Here is a 17,764-nt window from a genome sequence, read left to right as displayed (position 1 = left end):
AGTTAAAAATTTCGTTTCATAAGCACTTTAATATTAAGGTATTTTGTTTTTTTAAATGGAAGATACCATTCTGGTGTATCCAAAATAATCTAGTCAAAGACGCGCGTTTTTGCGCGCTTAAAGTACAATTTTTATTCCTGAATTGGAACAAAAATATTTTAAATTTCCCAAAGACAAATATGCTATGTACAGCAATGTATGGCATATCAAGATGTTCCTCTGAACATGCGAATTCTAATTATATCCAATTCATTCCAGGGGAATTTATAGAACTTGAGTTATTAGTGAAAATCTTTGTATTTTTGTCATATTGACATAGTAAAATACCACTCATGTTTTAAATTTTCAAAAGACAAATATGCTATGTAAACCTATGTATGGCATATCAAAATGTTCCTTTCACCACGAGAAATCTAATGATATCCATTTTATTCCAGGCGAATCAATACAACTGGAGGTATCAGTGGAATTGTCCGGATTCTTGGTCATACGGTCATGTCAATTACTAAATTTATTCAAAGCTTCAGCATGATGTCCCATTTTGTACAAGGCATTTTCATCTTTCATCCAATCTTTCACTTCATTGGGTAATTCCAGCACACTCTGCATCTCCTCCTCTCCTCCGCATTCTCATCCTCGTATTTAGGGAACTTCTTCACTTTGTCGTTTGCACCATATTCCTATGCTTATTATTTTCTAGTTTCCTTAAATCACGTGGTGTACTTGCTGTGTATGAAGATGATGGTTCTTCTTCACTGAAGCTCCACCTCCTCCTCTTTTTCCTTTTTGCATTTTTTCACCCAATCAAGATACTTTCGCAGATACTGAAGTTTCTGAGATAAATACCATAAATACATAATAATAAAATATACCATAATAATAATAAAAATACATACTATAGTTCACATTTTCATACCATAGTTATCCTAGTGGAACATCCGTCTCTCCTCTTCTCAAGTCTTTCCATGTCTAGCAGATCTTGAAGCGCTATTTCTGCGGAGCAAAATTTTAAATTTCAAAGAGACAATTACAAGAGACTATATTACAAGAGACTAAATTACAAGAGACTATATCATATCTGAGTTCCGGCTGTCCTTTATTATTTTGTAAATAGTTGTAAAAAATTGTAAATAATTAATTAAAAAATTATTAAAAATTTAATGAAAAACTGCTTCTCGGTTTTTTTACAAGTAGACACTTATGATTTTATCCGTTGACAAACAAATTTGGGTGGGGTCTTGAAGGAGTGGTCTTTAACCTATGCATACACCCACCTCCGGTTTCAAGTCATTTAAGCTGCTATATTTTGTTAATTGCATATATCAAACTACACATGGTCCTTTAGTGGATTTTTTCAAAATATTTGCGATTAAATATATTTGCGTGAAATTTTTATATGTGTTTTCTGATGTGATTTGCAACATTTTATATTCTCAGAAATTTTTCTGAAAAAATTTTTAACTATGAAAATATGCGTTTTTTCACATATCTCAGTGTCTATAACTCGAAACCGGAAGTGGGTGTGGTCACATATTAAGGACAACACCCTAATTATCCCACCCGACTTTGGTTGAAAATGGATGAAATCTGGATAAAATATAATCTCTATAATACAGGTGGTCCTTTTGTGGATTTTCCTGGTCCTTTAGTGGATTTGCTGGCGCTTCAGTGGATTTTTCTGGTCCTTTAGTGGATATGTATTTAACCACATATATCAGTCTAAGAAGCTCGAAACTGGAAGTGGGCATAGTCACATGTTTAGGGCCACACCCTAGTTACCCGGCCCGAGTTTGACGGTATTTCGTTGACATTAAAATCTTTTCCAGACTTTTTTATCAAGGTATTTACCATTACATCTCACATGAGATTGAAGTTGTTTAAAATATTCGCAATTAATATATTTCCGTGAAATTTTTATATGTATTTTCTGATGTGATTTGCAACATTTTATATTCTAAGAAATTTTTCTGAAAACGGTTTTAACTATGAAAATATGCGTTTTTTACATATCTCAGTGTGTATAACTCGAAACCGGAAGTGGGCATGGTTACGTATTTAGGACTACGCCCTAATTACCCCACCCAACTTTGGTCAAAAATGGATAAAATTTTAAGTCTCTGTAATAGAGGTGGTCCTTTAGTGGATTTGTCTGGTCCTTTAGTGGATTTTTCTGGTCCTTTAGTGGATTATGTATTTAATGACATATATGAGTATAAGAAACTCGAAACCGGGCATAGTCACGTGTTTAGGACCACGCCCTAATGACCCCACTCAACTTTGGTTGAAAACAGATAAAATCTTAACAACACATGGTCCTTTAGTGGATTTTTTTTGTCCTTTAGTGGATTTTTGTCGTCCTTTAGTGGATATGTGTTTAATTACACATATCAGTCTAACAGGCTCGAGACCGGAATTGGGTGTAGTCACGTGTTTAGGACCACGCCCTGATTATCCTACGTCACTTTAGTTGGTCTTTGAGTGGATTTTCAGGGGGGATGTTTTTCACCAACTCATGACATTTTTTCTGACCTTGATTCTTCCTTTTCCTTTTAAGCAAACCTATTGAAACTTGGCAAATATAGTGCCCACAACCTCTTACAAATGCGTACAAAGTTTGGGGCAATTTAGTTAAAATGGGAATATTTTCCAGATTTTTTTGTAAAGTGGCATTATTTCAGGTATGATTTTTTAAAAATCTGTAAAATATTAGGGGATTAATATTTTTCCACAAACCTTGAATACACAAGAGCTAGGGCTTCTGTGTATTGTGGCACAAAGTTTCAAGTCGATACAACAAATCAAAAACCGTCCACATAAGGAGATGTGGAAGCTTCACCCAATTTCAACTCTAACCCTGTTATGGGTGGGGTGAGGGTTTCAAAAGTGTTTAAAAATAGAGGCAAATTTGAATTTCCTGCCATTTTTTTAAACGAATCATTTCAAAAATTGGCACAGGGATAGACCACGCGCACTTACGCATGCCCACAAAGTTACCGGAAGTTTGGGTAAAACATTTTTCAGATTTTTAAAGTGCCTATATCACTTGTGGAATCTTTATGCATTTGAAAAGAATGTAAAAACTTAGTTAATATATTAAAGAAAGTTTTTGATTTAGTGCAATAATTTTGAAGATACTAGCCTTTAAACTACCTGCAATTCCTGAGTCCCAGGCTCCTGTAAACAATGGGCAGTTTCAAATTGAATAGCCGTGTTTAAACCCAGGAGGTTGGGACTCAGGAACCGCAGGTAGTTTAGAGGCTTGTATCTTCGAAATTATTGCACTAAATCAAAAATGTTTTTAATATATTAACTAACTTTTTACGTTTTTTTCAAATGCATAAAGATCCCATGAGTGACATAGGCACTTTAACTTTGGAGGTCTATAGAAAAAAAAATTTTTTTGGTCCCCCCCGGGATAAGTTGGTCCCCACCCCCTTCCCCCCTGAGTCCACACGCAAAGTTTCGACTGAAAAAACCTTCAGGAATGCTTAGGGGACACCTGGGAAGAAATCCACTGAAGGACCAGAGTCCCAGTTAGGGTGCTAAGGTAATGGCACAGGGTACGATAACTACAGATTTTATTTCAGGTGTAAGTGTGGCAACTGTCGGATTGAACTCCTTCACAATGCTAAAGAATGTCAGTGTTGCGTAGAAATCGAAGAGTGTGAAGAAGCGCTGAATAGCGAGCTTGTCATGCAGGAGCTGGAAAGGGAAAACCCTCCATCTTGCATTGTCGACCATCCTGGATTTAACAGTGTGTGCTTAGACAAGTGGTCGCTTCGTTTAACGGCAACCAAATTACGCACAAGGAAGAAAGAACAATACCGTCAAACAAGCACAGAAGATAAGTAAGTACATTATACACATGAAATTTAAATGCACAATCACACACTGACATGTTTAAACATGCTCTATGATTTGTAGATTCTATCGAAGCACAGCCTACAGAAGTTTTGTGTGGTTGGTTTTTGGGCATCTGGGAAATAGAAAGTATCCCTTACCAGCATGCACATATGAACGAATAAGACGTCATTTTTCACCTACAGACAATGAGCACTTTGTAGGATTTGTAGAGGAAGAGGATAGCTCTTGACAATTTGTGTATATAATTATATCATTAATGTTATATGTTATAATACTCCACATTATATATTATTTCAGATAACTATGTACATTTATTGGTTTCAGATAACTATGTACATTTATTTACAACTGGTTTGGTTTTACTGCTGTGTTTGCTTTTGATTTTTGGGACAATCCTTCACTTCTTTGTGTCCCTTCATCAAATTCTTGCACAAGGAACACCTTGGAGCTGCTCTGCCAGAGGCTGCTTTAGCAGCCTTTGTGCCTTTTCCTGAGCAAGAACAACTGAAACTGAGAAAAGTTATTTATTACTATTTTAACTTAACTAATGAGTTATGATTGTGGCCAAAAATATTATACTGTACATACTTGGTGTTGTTGGAGGAACATCTTCCACAACAAGATTTTTTCTTGCCTTCTGCTTTTTGATGGCAATTTCTTTCAATTCCTTGTTTTCAAACATGGTGTTCATGGGGGCAGGTGTCATCTCTTTTAATTTTTCAGAAGCTTTCTTGAGGGTGCCATTTCCAGATGCTTTTAGGAAAGTCTGATATATCTCTTCCACATATTCTAATGACAAAGATTTATTTATCAATACGATAACACACATCAGTCATACTTCATTAATGCTCATTGCACCATTCATTCTTTTAACTTCCTTACCAAAGTTTTGTTTTACTTTGCTTTCCCTAACAGTGGCATCGCCACCTTTAAACTTTGGATAAGACACCTTGACCTGTGGTGTACCATCTTCATGGAGTTTTGCCTTACGACATAAGTTAGCATTAAAATGGATTGCTGCCAGGATGTGTCTAAATGATGTAGAAATTTTAATCAAAATAATAAGCTAGCTAACCAAATCAGTTGCTGTTAGTTTATTACTAATAGAGTAAAACCAACCTGCAGTATATACCAGAAAATGAATAAGCATTCATTTTTGGGGAGAACTGATTGATAACAGAGTGGAAACCTTCCAAACAACTAGTTTGGTCCTTAACAAAGGACTTCTTTAGCATAGCACCACTTAGTTTTGTGTAGGCTGGAGAATCTATATATAGTTTATTGTGAAAAAAAATTGTATCACATTAATAACATCTGGGCAGTATGAGCGAAGAGCCATTTTTACAAAGCATACCAGGTAGAATCCACTTTCTTGGAGTCAGTTCACCATGAACACATTTATCATACAATGGGTCATCAAACCCATCATGTTTGTCAACAATATGACCAAGGAAAGACTTGAACTTAGCCAGTATAATCCTGCCATTTCCTGAGTAAGTAGATGTGGCACTCCAGTAAAGGTGGTTTATACAGGGTTGTATCCATTCTGCCAGTTCTTCACAATCTGCCTCTTTAGCCAGCTTAGTCAAGACCTTATGCAGCTCTTGAAGTGAAAAATACATAGGTTGAGTAAAACAATTGTGCAGTGTACTTATTATGATGTGTATTTATAAACAAAACTGCTGCAAATAATAGATACTTACTCTTTTTCAAGTGCCATATGTCAAAATAATGTTTTATCTTTGGTAGTTTCTCCCTCATGTGTTTTGCTATTGTTTGATGTCTGTCTGAGACAAAGGTGGAAATGTCCAGGCCTTCAGCTAGGAGAAAGTTCAAACATCTTTGGAACCCTTCAAATTCCATTGCAAGGCTGCTTCCAACTTCATTTCTCTATAAAAAACTCGAATCAATTATATGAGCAAAAAAGAGCACTTGAGTTCTTTTCATTGATATTACCTGGATCAAACTAAAATCAATTATTTCAGCTGACGTACAACAAAATATTGTGTAAGCACCATATTTTGCACTATGCCCCATGCTATCGTGCCGTCCATCACCAGAAATAACCAAAGATTCCAATGCTTGTAACCGATCCAGAATCTTTCTTCGGTAATCTTCCCAGTGAAGAAAGATTGTTGGAAACAACATTTTCTTCAAAGAAAAATCACAACTGGTATAGTAGAAGTTACACCTCAATTTGCTCTGGGTCTAAGACCTGAGTCAGTTATATATATACATACCCCTTGGTGTCTATAGTAAGATTCATTGCACATTCCAACAAGTCCCATGTGTCGAAACATGTTGAGCACTTTAGTGGGTGATCCTCCAGATACAAGAATAGCGAAACTTAGCAGGAAATCGCAAGCGTTCAGTTTTGTCGTAGGCATCAGTGGTTGACTTCTCCATATGTTGTTTTTTCGACTACAAACGGGATTGGCACAAGTTGTCCTCACAATTAGCAGGGTTCCATCCGTCGTAGTTTCAACGAGAGGGTCATCTGCTTTGCAATAATGGCAAAACTTAAATAGCAACAGCAACTGTGACAGGAATATGATGTATTTAGGTTGCTGGCGTAGGTTCTCAGTGGGATTACTAAACGTGAGAAGATTTATAGGTATATCAATATACGACCATTGCAAAATCACAGGATATTCCAACTTTGTACTAAGCTGACCTGCAAGCCAAATATTCAGTCTGTGAACTCTATTGAGTATTAAAAATAATTAAAATATACCTTGTGTCTTCGTCTCCTAATTCCGATTTGTCAGACTCGCTTTCATCTCCGCATTGGAAATCCTCGTCGCTGGTGTCCATATCATCTCCTGTCTCTTCACTTCCCGGTTCGGGTTCTGGAAGTGTTAGGAGCATTTCAGCACGGCTTAGTTCTTCCACATTTAGTATATTACACTGAACACCTACATAAATTGGAACGTTTGCACTTGATGAATAGATCATTAAAACGTATAGTGCGCAGGGAAAACCTATATCCTTATTTACAAAGGGGTTTTCGCACAGTATGAAACATATGGGTTTTCCCTGCAGCACATATGTACAGTACCAAAGATAAAAACACGCTACCTTTGGAATGTTTTACTTTCACCAGTGCATCGTACTTGCTTTTAAGCGCAATATACTTGTTCCAAGTCTTACGCTTTTCTTTTAGCAAGTACGCACAACCAACACAACCGTCTGTTCCAGTTGAAACGCTGTTTGTCTAAAGCAAGAAGCCAAACACAAAAATGTAGACTCAATCAATGCGGTCACTGTCAATCGGTGTTTGGTGCCCGCAAATGTTACACCGAAATATTTGTTTGTTAAACCTTTATACGTACTTTGTTCGGAGAAGTGTTTTCTGGCAGTTCTTCTCCAACATTTTCCATTGCGTGTTCAGCTGGGTCTGTTTCGTGGCAAGTTTCATCCGGCGCTTTGCCTTGGGCGGTCACACTTCCAGACAACGCTTCTTTTACAACCTTTACAATGTGATAAATATTTGCATACAACGCGGCATATAATCGTATGTATGTATTCAAATAGCCGACAAAAGAAAATTGCACTGTGTTTAAGAAACAGCAAACATAAAAATGATTCTTTACAATTAACAATTAACAATACGTACAAACTTACCATTCTCCTAGCTCTCGCTGACGAGGGTTTAACCACTGTCTCTGTAGTTACTGTGTGGTACTTAGGAACTGCCACTACGCCAATTTCATCAGAGGCTAACCGCGGTACTTTGCCAGAGAAACCAGAAAACATTTGTGTAAAATCTTTCCTGTCAAAATGCGCTGAGCAAATACTCGAATTGGGAGTCGGATCCCATTTTGCCCGCTTTGACCGCACGAAATCAATCCACTGCTTTCGTCTCTTTTTGGCTTCTGGCCTTTCGTCGCCAGAAAACGGTATGAAATGAAGAGAAATTCCTTTCTCCGCATTAGAAGTATTAGAGCAACCCCCGACAATACATCTATTCGGCATATTTTTATTTGCGTGATTTTTTTGCGCCGCCACCTTTCTTACAACGACATCTGAATTATACACGCTAATGATTTTTGTAATATGAATGAGTCAAACCGGTTCCTATTGTGACGTCACATCAATGATTTTGTACCAATCCCTTTTGCGTGTTTTTTTTTTCCAAATGCTATGTTTAAGTGGCAATAACTTCTAAACTAAAGTCGCAATTGCAATTCGGTTTTCGAATAGAGTATACACTGCTAACAAAGATTCTAAAAATGTAAAATTCATTTTTCTGCCAGGAGCACTTTAACAAATGTTTCGAACAACACTGGATTTTTGTTGTGGTTTTCTGACTGGTGTTTAGCTTGCATTTTTCAACATAACAAATCTGGTACAAAATATTGTTTAATTGCATATAATGTATTGCTGAAAAAAATTGGTTATGAATATTGTGACAACCTAAATTATCTAGTTGATAAAATCTATGATTTTTTAATAAAATGTGAAAAATGTGATAATATTTTGTGTAATTTTCAATTTCTACTGTGTTCACACAATTTGTCGACGTTAGAGAAACAAAAAATTGTAAGGAAACATAAGTCCTCAGAACATAAGAGAAGACAACTAGAAAAACGTAGAACTGATTATGCTGACTTGGAGCCTGCAGAAAAAAAACTATATTTGGAGAAATTGCAGAGAACATCAATTAAAAAGTATAAGTCCATGGATCCTTTAAAAAAGGAAACACTTCTTGATACCAAAGCTAAAACATATAAATCAATGGATCCTTTAAAAAAGCAAGCTCTTCTAGAATCAAATGCCAAGAAATATAGTTCAATGAACCACTGCCAAAAAATTGATCTTCTAACCAAGAAAGTTGCTAAGTGTGAATCAATGCACTCTGATCAAGAAGCCTGTATAACAAGATTTGAAAGTAAAATTAAAGATGGTTCATTTTTTGTATGTTCAGTTTGCCAGAGACTGCTGTATAGAAAGTCAGTTGTTTTATTACAAAAGCACATGTATGATGACAATGGTGTGGCAAATTTGTTCACTGAAATTAAATCATATGATAACAAACTATACATTTGCAAGACATGCCGTTTAAAAATTTCAAGGGGTAAAACACCATGTCAAGCAGTATGTAATGACATGTACGTTAATGAGGTACCAAATGAGTTGCTGTGTTTAGATAAACTAGAGCAGATTCTCAAAGCACAAAGACTAGTTTTTGAAAAAATTGTAGTGATGCCAAAAGGACAGCATAAAAAAGTTAAGAGAGCCATTTGTAATGTCCCTGTTGAATGTGATCAATCCTGTAAGATTTTACCTTGTGCTTCAGAAAGATCAGGTATTATTATGTTAAAACTGAAAAGAAAACTTGAATTCAGAGGACATGTATATTTCCAAGCAGTACATCCTCAATTTCTCCTCAATGCCTTGAACTGGCTAAAAGTCCACAATCCATTGTATAATGATATCACTATTGATATTACAAGTATTGGTGCCAATTCCACAAGTTTTCAAAAGCTGCAGAATGGTGATGATTTTGCAAATCAAAATTATTTATCCAGTACCACAAAACAACACGTTGATGATGACAACGAAGAACAGGATGACCCGTTAAGGTGGCTCGATACAGTTTTCAAAAATTCCATTGTTCATTACTTTGACACGTTCAAACAACGCATTTTTGTGATTTATTCTAGAGATATTGGGGTTTTTATATATTTTGATGTTTCTACTTTTGAATCGTATTAGTTTTAGTAACAAATCGTCCGTTGCTATAGCGACATACGTGAACAAAATTCACTTCAAAATGGCCAGTTGCCTCGCATAGTTGGAAAACAAGCAGGGTGACCCCCAATTTTTTTTCATCCATTATTTTACTTGGAAGAAAAACTAACAATTAGCAAAATATAAAAAAATTCTATAATAGCAAAAAAAATTATTGAAAAAAATGTCATTTTTACATTTTTCAAAAATTTGGCATTTGTTAGTTTTTGCCAATTGTTAGTTTTTCTTCCAAGTAAAATAATGGACGAAAAAAAATTGGGGGTCACCGTGCTTTTTTTCCAACTATCCGAGGCAATTGGTCATTTTGGAGTGAATTTTGTACACGTATGTCGCCATAGCAACGAACTGCTACTAAAACTAATACGATTCAAAAGTAGAGTCATCAAAATACATAAAAACCCAAATATCTCTGGAATAAATCACAAAAATTCGTTGTTTGAACGTGTCAAAGTGATGAATGATGGAATTTTTGAAAACTGTATCGAGCCACCTTAAATGAGCATCGCCAAGCACCTAGTGTGACCTGTTTGCAATCTGTGTTACCAGATTATCCAATTACAATAACACAAAACAGCAGTAATTGCTCATTAGGCAGTGAAGTATACAACATTGCACCTGGTGAAAACAAGCACCCTGTTTCACTAATGATGCATAAAAATTATGAAGAGCTTGCATTCCCAGCATTGTTTCCAAAAGGTCGATTTGGCTTTACACATGAACGCAAGATTAAATTGTCACCAGTAAAATATTTTAATGCTAGACTTTTACATTATCACCAGTAAAATATTTTAATGCTAGACTTTTACATTATAGCGGAAGATTTGCAACAAACCCAGAGCATCTTTTTTTTTGCACAGTCCATAACAGAACAAAAGAAAGTGTCTGACAGTATTAACATAGCCTTGAAAAAAATACAGGGACAATCTGCGACTGCATCAGACATAAAATCGAACGTAAATAAATTAAAAAATTTGGTTTGTCAAGACCAAGCATATTTGTTCTTAAGACAAATCCCAGGCACACCACCATATTGGCAAAAATTCATGTACGAAGTAGCAGCAATGGTCAAACAATTGGGTATTCCAACATGGTTCATGACATTGTCATGTGCAGATCTTAGATGGCCTGAGCTGTTCCAGATTATAGCCAAAACACAAGGTAAAAACATGACCGATGAGCAAGTTGAAGCTCTATCTTACAATGAAAGATGTTCGATGCTTAATCTGAATCCTGTTGTTGTTGCAAAACATTTCCAAGACAGAGTGGAAACATTTTTCCCTGAAGTTTTACTCCGTCAAAGTAACCCAATAGGTAAAATAATATACTATGCACTTTGTATTGAATTTCAGATGAGAGGATCTCCACATTTACATGCATTGATATGGACATCTGATTGTCCTAAGCTAACTTCTGATAACAAGGATGCTTACATAAAATTTATTGACAACCATGTACCTGGCAATCTTCCAGATAAAAATGCAGAACCAGAGTTGTATGAGTTAGTTAACACCTATCAAAAGCACAATCATTCAAAAACGTGCAGAAAATACAAAAATGTTAGTTGCAGATTTAATTTTGGACAGTTTTTTACAAACAGAACTATTCTAGCAGAACCTCTCAGCGATTAATTAGATGAGGCAGTCAGAAGTAACATACTTGAAAGACGAATGCAAAATTCTCACCTCAGTCAAACAGAAAATAGATGACATCCTTAACCCATCCAAGCCAGAATATGACCCCTCATTAACTGAAACAGACATTTTAGAATCTTTAGATATCACTGAAGATCAATATTACTGGGCATTATCCATTTCCCCAGACTCAGATTTTGAATTACATCTCCAAAGATCTGTGCATAGCTGTTTTATTAATAATTATTTTGTTGCTGGAATTAAAGCATTTGCAGCAAATGTTGACTTGCAACCTGTATTTAACCACTATAAATGTATAACATATGTGTGTTCATACTTTACTAAAGATGAGACCGAATGTTCACAAGCAATTGTCAATGCAGCAAAAGAAGCTAAAGCTAGCAACATGACAATTAGAGATGGGTTGAAAAAAGTTGGTGCAGCCTTTTTATCAACAAGGGAAGTGAGCTCACAGGAATGTGTTTACAGAGCAATGCCTGAACTTCAGAAAAATATTCCCCAAAACAATTTTTGTTAATACTAATATTCCAGAACAAAGAGTACGAGTAACTAAGAGTCAAGATGAGCTTGATGAACTAGATGATGATAGCACTGATGTATTTAAATCAAATATTATTGAACGTTACATGATTAGACCAACATCCATACCTATTGTTGACAACATGTGTCTTGCAGAATTTGCTGCATATTACTATAAAGATTACAAAATAGACTGTGAGACACAGGATGCCCAGCCAGATGTCCTAACAGACGATGTTATTGAAAGCCAAAGTACTACCAGTGATACAATACAGAACCTTCCTAAAACAATTCAATTGCTTAACAAAAATGAGTACATGAAATGTCGAAAAGTCAAAGCTGTGTTGAGGTATCACACACCAAACAAAAAGAAACAGCCAGAGTTATATTTCCATCACCTGCTTGTGCTTTATTACCCATGGCGAGATGAAAATAAATTATTATCTTCTGATCAAACGTACACATCCAAATTTTATGAAGAAGATGTCCAAAACATTGTCGAACACAATAGATCAATATTTGAACTTGATGCAGATGCTATTAGTGAAGCATTTAAGGCAATGAAATCTAATGAAGGCAAGATTGGTCAATCATATGACTCACTTAATGACCAGGAGAATGCAGATTTACTAGATGAAATGCCTGATGATTTAAACCCAGACGAATCATTTAATGAACAGTTACCTTCACATCTTGATCCAGGACAATGTAACGACTCTCCTTCTGGAGCTATTACAACCTACAACCAACCAACAGAGATCTCCGATGATGTATTACGTCACAATATCAGATCACTAAACAAACAACAATGCCTTGCATATGATACATTCCTCACATGGTGTCGCAACACAATGAAGAACTTAAACAGTCTCAAACCAGTTGACATAGATCCAATCTATCTGTTCTTGACTGGAGGTGGTGGTCCTGGAAAAAGTCATGTCATTAAAACAATATATCATACAGCAGTTAAGACTTTTAGACATCCTCCTGTTAACCCTGAGTTACCAACTGTATTACTAATGGCACCAACAGGTGTAGCTGCAATTAATATTGATGGAACAACAATTAATACTGGTCTTGCTATTCCTAAAGAAGCTGGTGATATTGTACCACCATTATCTGATCAAAAAAGGACACAATTAAGGTTAACATTGTCAGAGTTAAAGCTTATTGTTATAGATGAAATTTCTATGGTAGGAAACACAACGTTGCTTAATATTCATCAGAGATTAAAAGATATATTTGGTACACCAAGTTCTGTTATTTGCAGGAATCTCTATTATAGTTGTTGGTGATCTTTGTCAACTACCACCAATACGTAAGAAGTTTGTTTTTGTTACTTACAAGAATGATATTTATAATTTATGCATCCATGGAGGTATTCCAAATAATAGAACTTGTAGAAATCATGAGACAAAGAAATGATAAAGCATTTATTGAACTTCTTAACAGAGTAAGAACAGCTAACCAGACAGATGATGATATAAAGGTAATCCAATCGAGATCAATATCCCTAGATGACCCTGATTACACATCACATGCACTCCATATATGGGCAGAGAACTCACCAGTTGACAAACACAATAATGAGAAATTAGAACAACTTGCTGGACCATTGTTTGTTCTAAAAGCTGAAGACCAATTGCCAACAAATGTGAAGAAACAAGATATTGATAAAGTTCTTGCAAGAAAACGTTCTGAAACAGGTGGACTTTATTTAGTAAGTCACATCAAGGAAGCTGCCAGAGTGATGTTGACAAGCAATATTAGCATTGCAGACAGACTTATCAATGGACAAATGGGAACTGTGTTTAAAGTTGATGTCAATCCAACTAACCAGAAACCAACCATTCTTTACATTAAATTTGATTATCCAAATGCTGGTAAAAATCTTCTTAACACTACTAGCAACCTGTTGGCAAGAGAACATCAAGTTGTCCCAATTGAACCTGTTTTGGTCAAGATCAAAATAAGACCAGGTAAACCATCAACCCCACAAATACAGAGAGTACAATTTCCTGTGACGCTAGCTTGGGCATGTACTGTACATAAAGTTCAAGGTTTAACACTTGATCAAGTGGTAGTCAGCACAGAATTAGTAAAACAGTCAAATATGAACTGGTTAACAACATCTCCAATGGAACACAAAATATTCTTCTACTCTATCCAAAACAGAACTGTAATGTCTTGCAATACATAGAATGTTTGAGATACATACTTACAAGTACTACTGTTGATATTGTTCTTGGTGATTTTAATATTAACTACTTCAATGATAAACAAGTTGAAGATCTTAAATTATTAATGGATTCTTTTAATTATCTTTAAATTGTAACAAAGCCAACATTTGTATCATCTGGAAGCTTATTAGATCATGTTTATATCAGATCAACAGCAGTTGAAATAATTGAAAATGATGTGCTCAGTGTTTATTATTCAGATCACGATGCTGTGAAAGTCAAACTTACAATTATCTGAACATGGACATCCTATTATACCGAAACTACAACTGTAACTATACACAATGTACTAGAACTATTATTGTAATATAGCTAATGTGATTGAACTTCAAAATGTTATGACATCATTGTAACCATGTTTAGACTTGCTCTGCCTTGACCATCGTCATAGTCATCTACGTTTTATTAAGTAAATGCCATAGAAATCAATTTCATAACATGTATACCAATTAGCAACCATCATCGCTATAAGGTGACTTGTGTTTGACTGATATTTGTACTCTTCACCTAGCTCTATAAATTAAAGATTCTTTGCATGACTAGAAACAATTGCACCACCTAATACTGTAGTGTCAGTCCTGAAAAGGTCTGATACTACATACATGGACATGCCTGATCCATGTGACAAGTGACAACAAATGTAAGTATGCTCTATGGTTATAGAGTTAATTGATATCCTGTTTCATAAATTGACTGTCATTTAATATTAATAATACTAATTATAATCTCATTTTCCATGCGTTTACAGATAACATCAAATCAACAAATTTACAGTGGAACTTCTCAGAGAAAAAATAGTGTTATTAGTAAATATACACTATCATAGCAGCCATCAAAAGAAAACACATATGAAGGATACTATTCAAATCAAGCATTGTCTACCATTGCACCATTCCAAATGTACAATTTTACGGACTGTTGACCCTGGGTGTTGCTTGGAAGCTAGATCATGATGAACATTATTTCCTATCCATTTAAAGTAAACATTTTGGTTCCACTGTGCTTTGATATGGTCCAGTCTGGTACACTAACTATCAATACCTTACTACAACATGGTCAGTGTCAAAATGGCAACAGGGCAGTGATCATATGGAAAATATCAACTTCACCTGAACTAAAACAACTATCAGTCGAAAACACTATCATGAGGCTGGGTCTTATTTGTCAAATTAATGCTGCCTGGATACTTGAGAATTATGATGAGCTATATCCAGTGTTTATTCAAGCCAAACATTCCTGCTTCACTTGTGGTACCCTAATGATACCTTGTTACAAGATGACCAACCACTATTAGTGTCATCATGACCAAGATGTTATGCACTGACCATATGGTACTGTATCATTTACTCCACCTGGATTTACAACAATCAAATCACCATCATGAAATAGTCAAGACTTATTTTTAAAATGGTTTAATGTGTATAGTCTATCAATTGGGATTTTATGTTACCAGATGCTAGAGCCCGGATTATGATAAACTGTGGATTATGTAACAATCAAACCACTATACTGCAGTGCAGCTAGCACACAGTCTGATTCATGCAGCCTGTACAACTGGAATTATATGCTGCCAATGATAAACCTGCAATAAACCATAAAAAAAGGAAAAACTGCACTAGTAGTTGCTCAGCAACAAATGTGCCATATCTATTACTGTTTTATTCAAAATGCACAGACACCAGAATTTTTATTTGAATTGATGTGGAATTGACTACCAGTATAATATATTTAATTAAAAATAATTTGTTGTCACATACATCCCTCATATTATAGACTAGTCCATGTTTATTAATAAATCATCGAAAAATGTTTTTTGTCTTTCAATTAATAATCAGGTCATGTTATATATTATTACTGTTTTCTAAAACTATAACCATAGAGTTTTATTAACTATGAGATAAAACACTTCTCTGCTAATCTATTGGGACCAATAGCCGTAGCCAGTAGGTCAGCCCAAGCAGCATTTAGGCAATGCAAGTTTAATGCCTAGCGGACATTATTTTAGTCGTCATCACAGAGTCCAGACAAAAGTACTCTAGCCTAGCTCAGCCCAAGTAACGCGAGGTTAATGCCTAGGTCGGGTCATGCTCCTCCAAATATTTTTCAACAGGTCTTCGGTTTAGATTTGTATTTAGTTCTTTCAAGAATCATATAAAGTTATAAGTATAACGATAGAAACCACAGAATATGGGCAAAACCGCATTTAGCATAATATTATGTCAATTAGCGTAATTAGACAACTGTGTAGCCAGTAGCATATGAATTTTTAATTTTAAAATCTGGTCACATGGGTCTGACGTAGCGATATTCAACAACTTGCTATGCGACAGTCAAAGTTTTTGAACAGCTGTTGGCAGTTTGATCATGCAAAGTTAATCGTCGTGTCTTTTTTAAAATGTCGTCTAGTGAGAGTAACTCTATAAAGAGACCAGCACCAGAATCCGTTATCGGATACGTGCATAACCTTTCGCCAATAAAAAGAAATCGTGGTAATACGATGAATTACACTACGTTGACTCTCCAAACATCCAAGACAGAAACACGTGAAGTCTTGCTCTATTCTCCTCAAAAGCGCAAGTTGTTTGCAGGAAAGCATGGAAGTAGGACCCTGGTAAAACTTCAAGATTTTGCACACACTAACGACGAGAAGATAATCGTCAATGATATGACCAGTACAACGCCAAACCAGTCTGAGTACGATTTCCAGTATACTGAGTTGCAGCCTCGCCCACTGAAAGAAGTCTCTATACTAGAAATATTAAACAACAGAAAAGAATAGGATCAGATGGCAATAAAAGCAAAGATTACCCACAAGAAACAACCGGTCACTGTCGGTGCAAAAAAACTTACACTGTGCGAAGCTGTTCTGGCTGACGACACAGCGTCCATTCCATTTGACATTTGGGAGGAACAAGTTGAGAAGTTTTCTGTTGGCTCCGTTTACATTATAAACCCTGTCAGTCTACGTGTATGGTCGGGCTTGAAAAAGCTGGCCACAGTAACGAAAACTACAACACAGCTAGTAACTGATAATGAACTTTTCAAAGATATCGCTGTCAACACAACCGATGACGAATATTCCGAGAAAGCCAAAACAGCTACGGTGCAGATTCACGAATTTCAAATAATTGAAAGTATTAATAAATTCCTGAAATGCAGAAAATGCCTGAAGAAGGTTCAGCAACAAGGAGGCTCCAAAGTAGTGAAATGTCAACACTGTGGTGTAATGCGGGCAGACAAGTGCTCGTATGGGCTTCTAGTAAAAATAGAAGTTCAAATTTGTGATGCTGATAGCGAAGATAAGATCGTCAGCCTGAAATTTGGCGATGATATCTTAAAAACTCTTCTGGGGGAAGACGTCCTGCCAATGGACGAAACCAGCCTTGGAGAAAAACTTTTGTTTATTGCTTTTACCGAAGTTTCATATAACGTAATGACATTGGCTGTTACAAAGGTTATGTCGTAACTGCGTGGATTGTTCTTTTTTTTAAAGGTTGTAGACTGTTCATGTTGAAATTTCAATCGTTTGGTTAAGTTTAAGTTTAATAATTAAATAGCAAATGACAATGACAATCTGCCAGCGTAAATACTGTGTACAAACTTAAACTGAGTAATTTGGAGTTGTTTTTTTTATATTATCATATTATCTATTCTTTTGGTCATGTACTCTCCCTTGTTAAATGTTAAATAAAAATTTTCATGGCTGCTGTTTCTATGTCATTACCTTTTTGGTAG

At 35.6% G+C, this 17,764-nt stretch overlaps 3 protein-coding genes across 3 annotated transcripts; 1 reads left to right on the top strand and 2 right to left on the bottom strand.

Annotated features, from left to right (window-relative positions):
- Positions 1-4,408: 4,408 nt before the first annotated feature.
- On the bottom strand, positions 4,409-5,018 carry LOC114518669. The gene is made up of 3 exons (XM_028538675.1): positions 4,984-5,018; positions 4,747-4,895; positions 4,409-4,653 (listed from the first exon to the last, which is right to left on the bottom strand). The coding sequence occupies exons 1-3, from the start codon at positions 5,016-5,018 to the stop codon at positions 4,409-4,411; spliced, it is 429 nt and encodes a 142-aa protein (XP_028394476.1).
- Positions 5,019-5,633: 615 nt separating this feature from the next.
- LOC114518668 lies at positions 5,634-7,839 on the bottom strand. The gene is made up of 7 exons (XM_028538674.1): positions 7,489-7,839; positions 7,197-7,334; positions 6,943-7,078; positions 6,599-6,779; positions 6,105-6,456; positions 5,821-6,015; positions 5,634-5,684 (listed from the first exon to the last, which is right to left on the bottom strand). Exons 1-7 carry the CDS (start codon positions 7,837-7,839, stop codon positions 5,634-5,636), a joined length of 1,404 nt encoding a protein of 467 aa, XP_028394475.1.
- Positions 7,840-13,197: 5,358 nt separating this feature from the next.
- LOC114518667 lies at positions 13,198-13,989 on the top strand. Its single transcript, XM_028538673.1, has one exon. The coding sequence runs from the start codon at positions 13,198-13,200 to the stop codon at positions 13,987-13,989; it is 792 nt and encodes a 263-aa protein (XP_028394474.1).
- Positions 13,990-17,764: the final 3,775 nt, after the last annotated feature.

The sequence above is a fragment of the Dendronephthya gigantea genome, unplaced genomic scaffold (assembly GCF_004324835.1).
Source record: "Dendronephthya gigantea isolate DGI-Jeju-01 unplaced genomic scaffold, DenGig_1.0 000011F, whole genome shotgun sequence".
NCBI lineage: Eukaryota > Metazoa > Cnidaria > Anthozoa > Malacalcyonacea > Nephtheidae > Dendronephthya > Dendronephthya gigantea.
The sequence above is the reverse complement of the archived record's forward strand: the minus strand, read 5'-3'. Positions and strand labels throughout refer to the sequence as shown.

What these genes read in the sequence shown, in the direction of transcription:
- LOC114518669 (XM_028538675.1), bottom strand. Translation starts at nt 5,018, where the DNA reads ATGAATGCTTATTCATTTTCTGGTATATACTGCAG. An exon ending in TTTTCTGGTATATACTGCAG is followed by an intron (nt 4,896 to 4,983) that starts GTTGGTTTTACT and finishes TACATCATTTAG; the next exon opens with ACACATCCTGGCAGCAATCC. An exon ending in CAAAGTAAAACAAAACTTTG is followed by an intron (nt 4,654 to 4,746) that starts GTAAGGAAGTTA and finishes CTTTGTCATTAG; the next exon opens with AATATGTGGAAGAGATATAT.
- LOC114518668 (XM_028538674.1), bottom strand. Translation starts at nt 7,839, where the DNA reads ATGCCGAATAGATGTATTGTCGGGGGTTGCTCTAATACTTCTAATGCG. An exon ending in CAGCGAGAGCTAGGAGAATG is followed by an intron (nt 7,335 to 7,488) that starts GTAAGTTTGTAC and finishes CACATTGTAAAG; the next exon opens with GTTGTAAAAGAAGCGTTGTC. An exon ending in AAAACACTTCTCCGAACAAA is followed by an intron (nt 7,079 to 7,196) that starts GTACGTATAAAG and finishes TTCTTGCTTTAG; the next exon opens with ACAAACAGCGTTTCAACTGG.
- LOC114518667 (XM_028538673.1), top strand. Translation starts at nt 13,198, where the DNA reads ATGAGACAAAGAAATGATAAAGCATTTATTGAACTTCTTAACAGAGTA.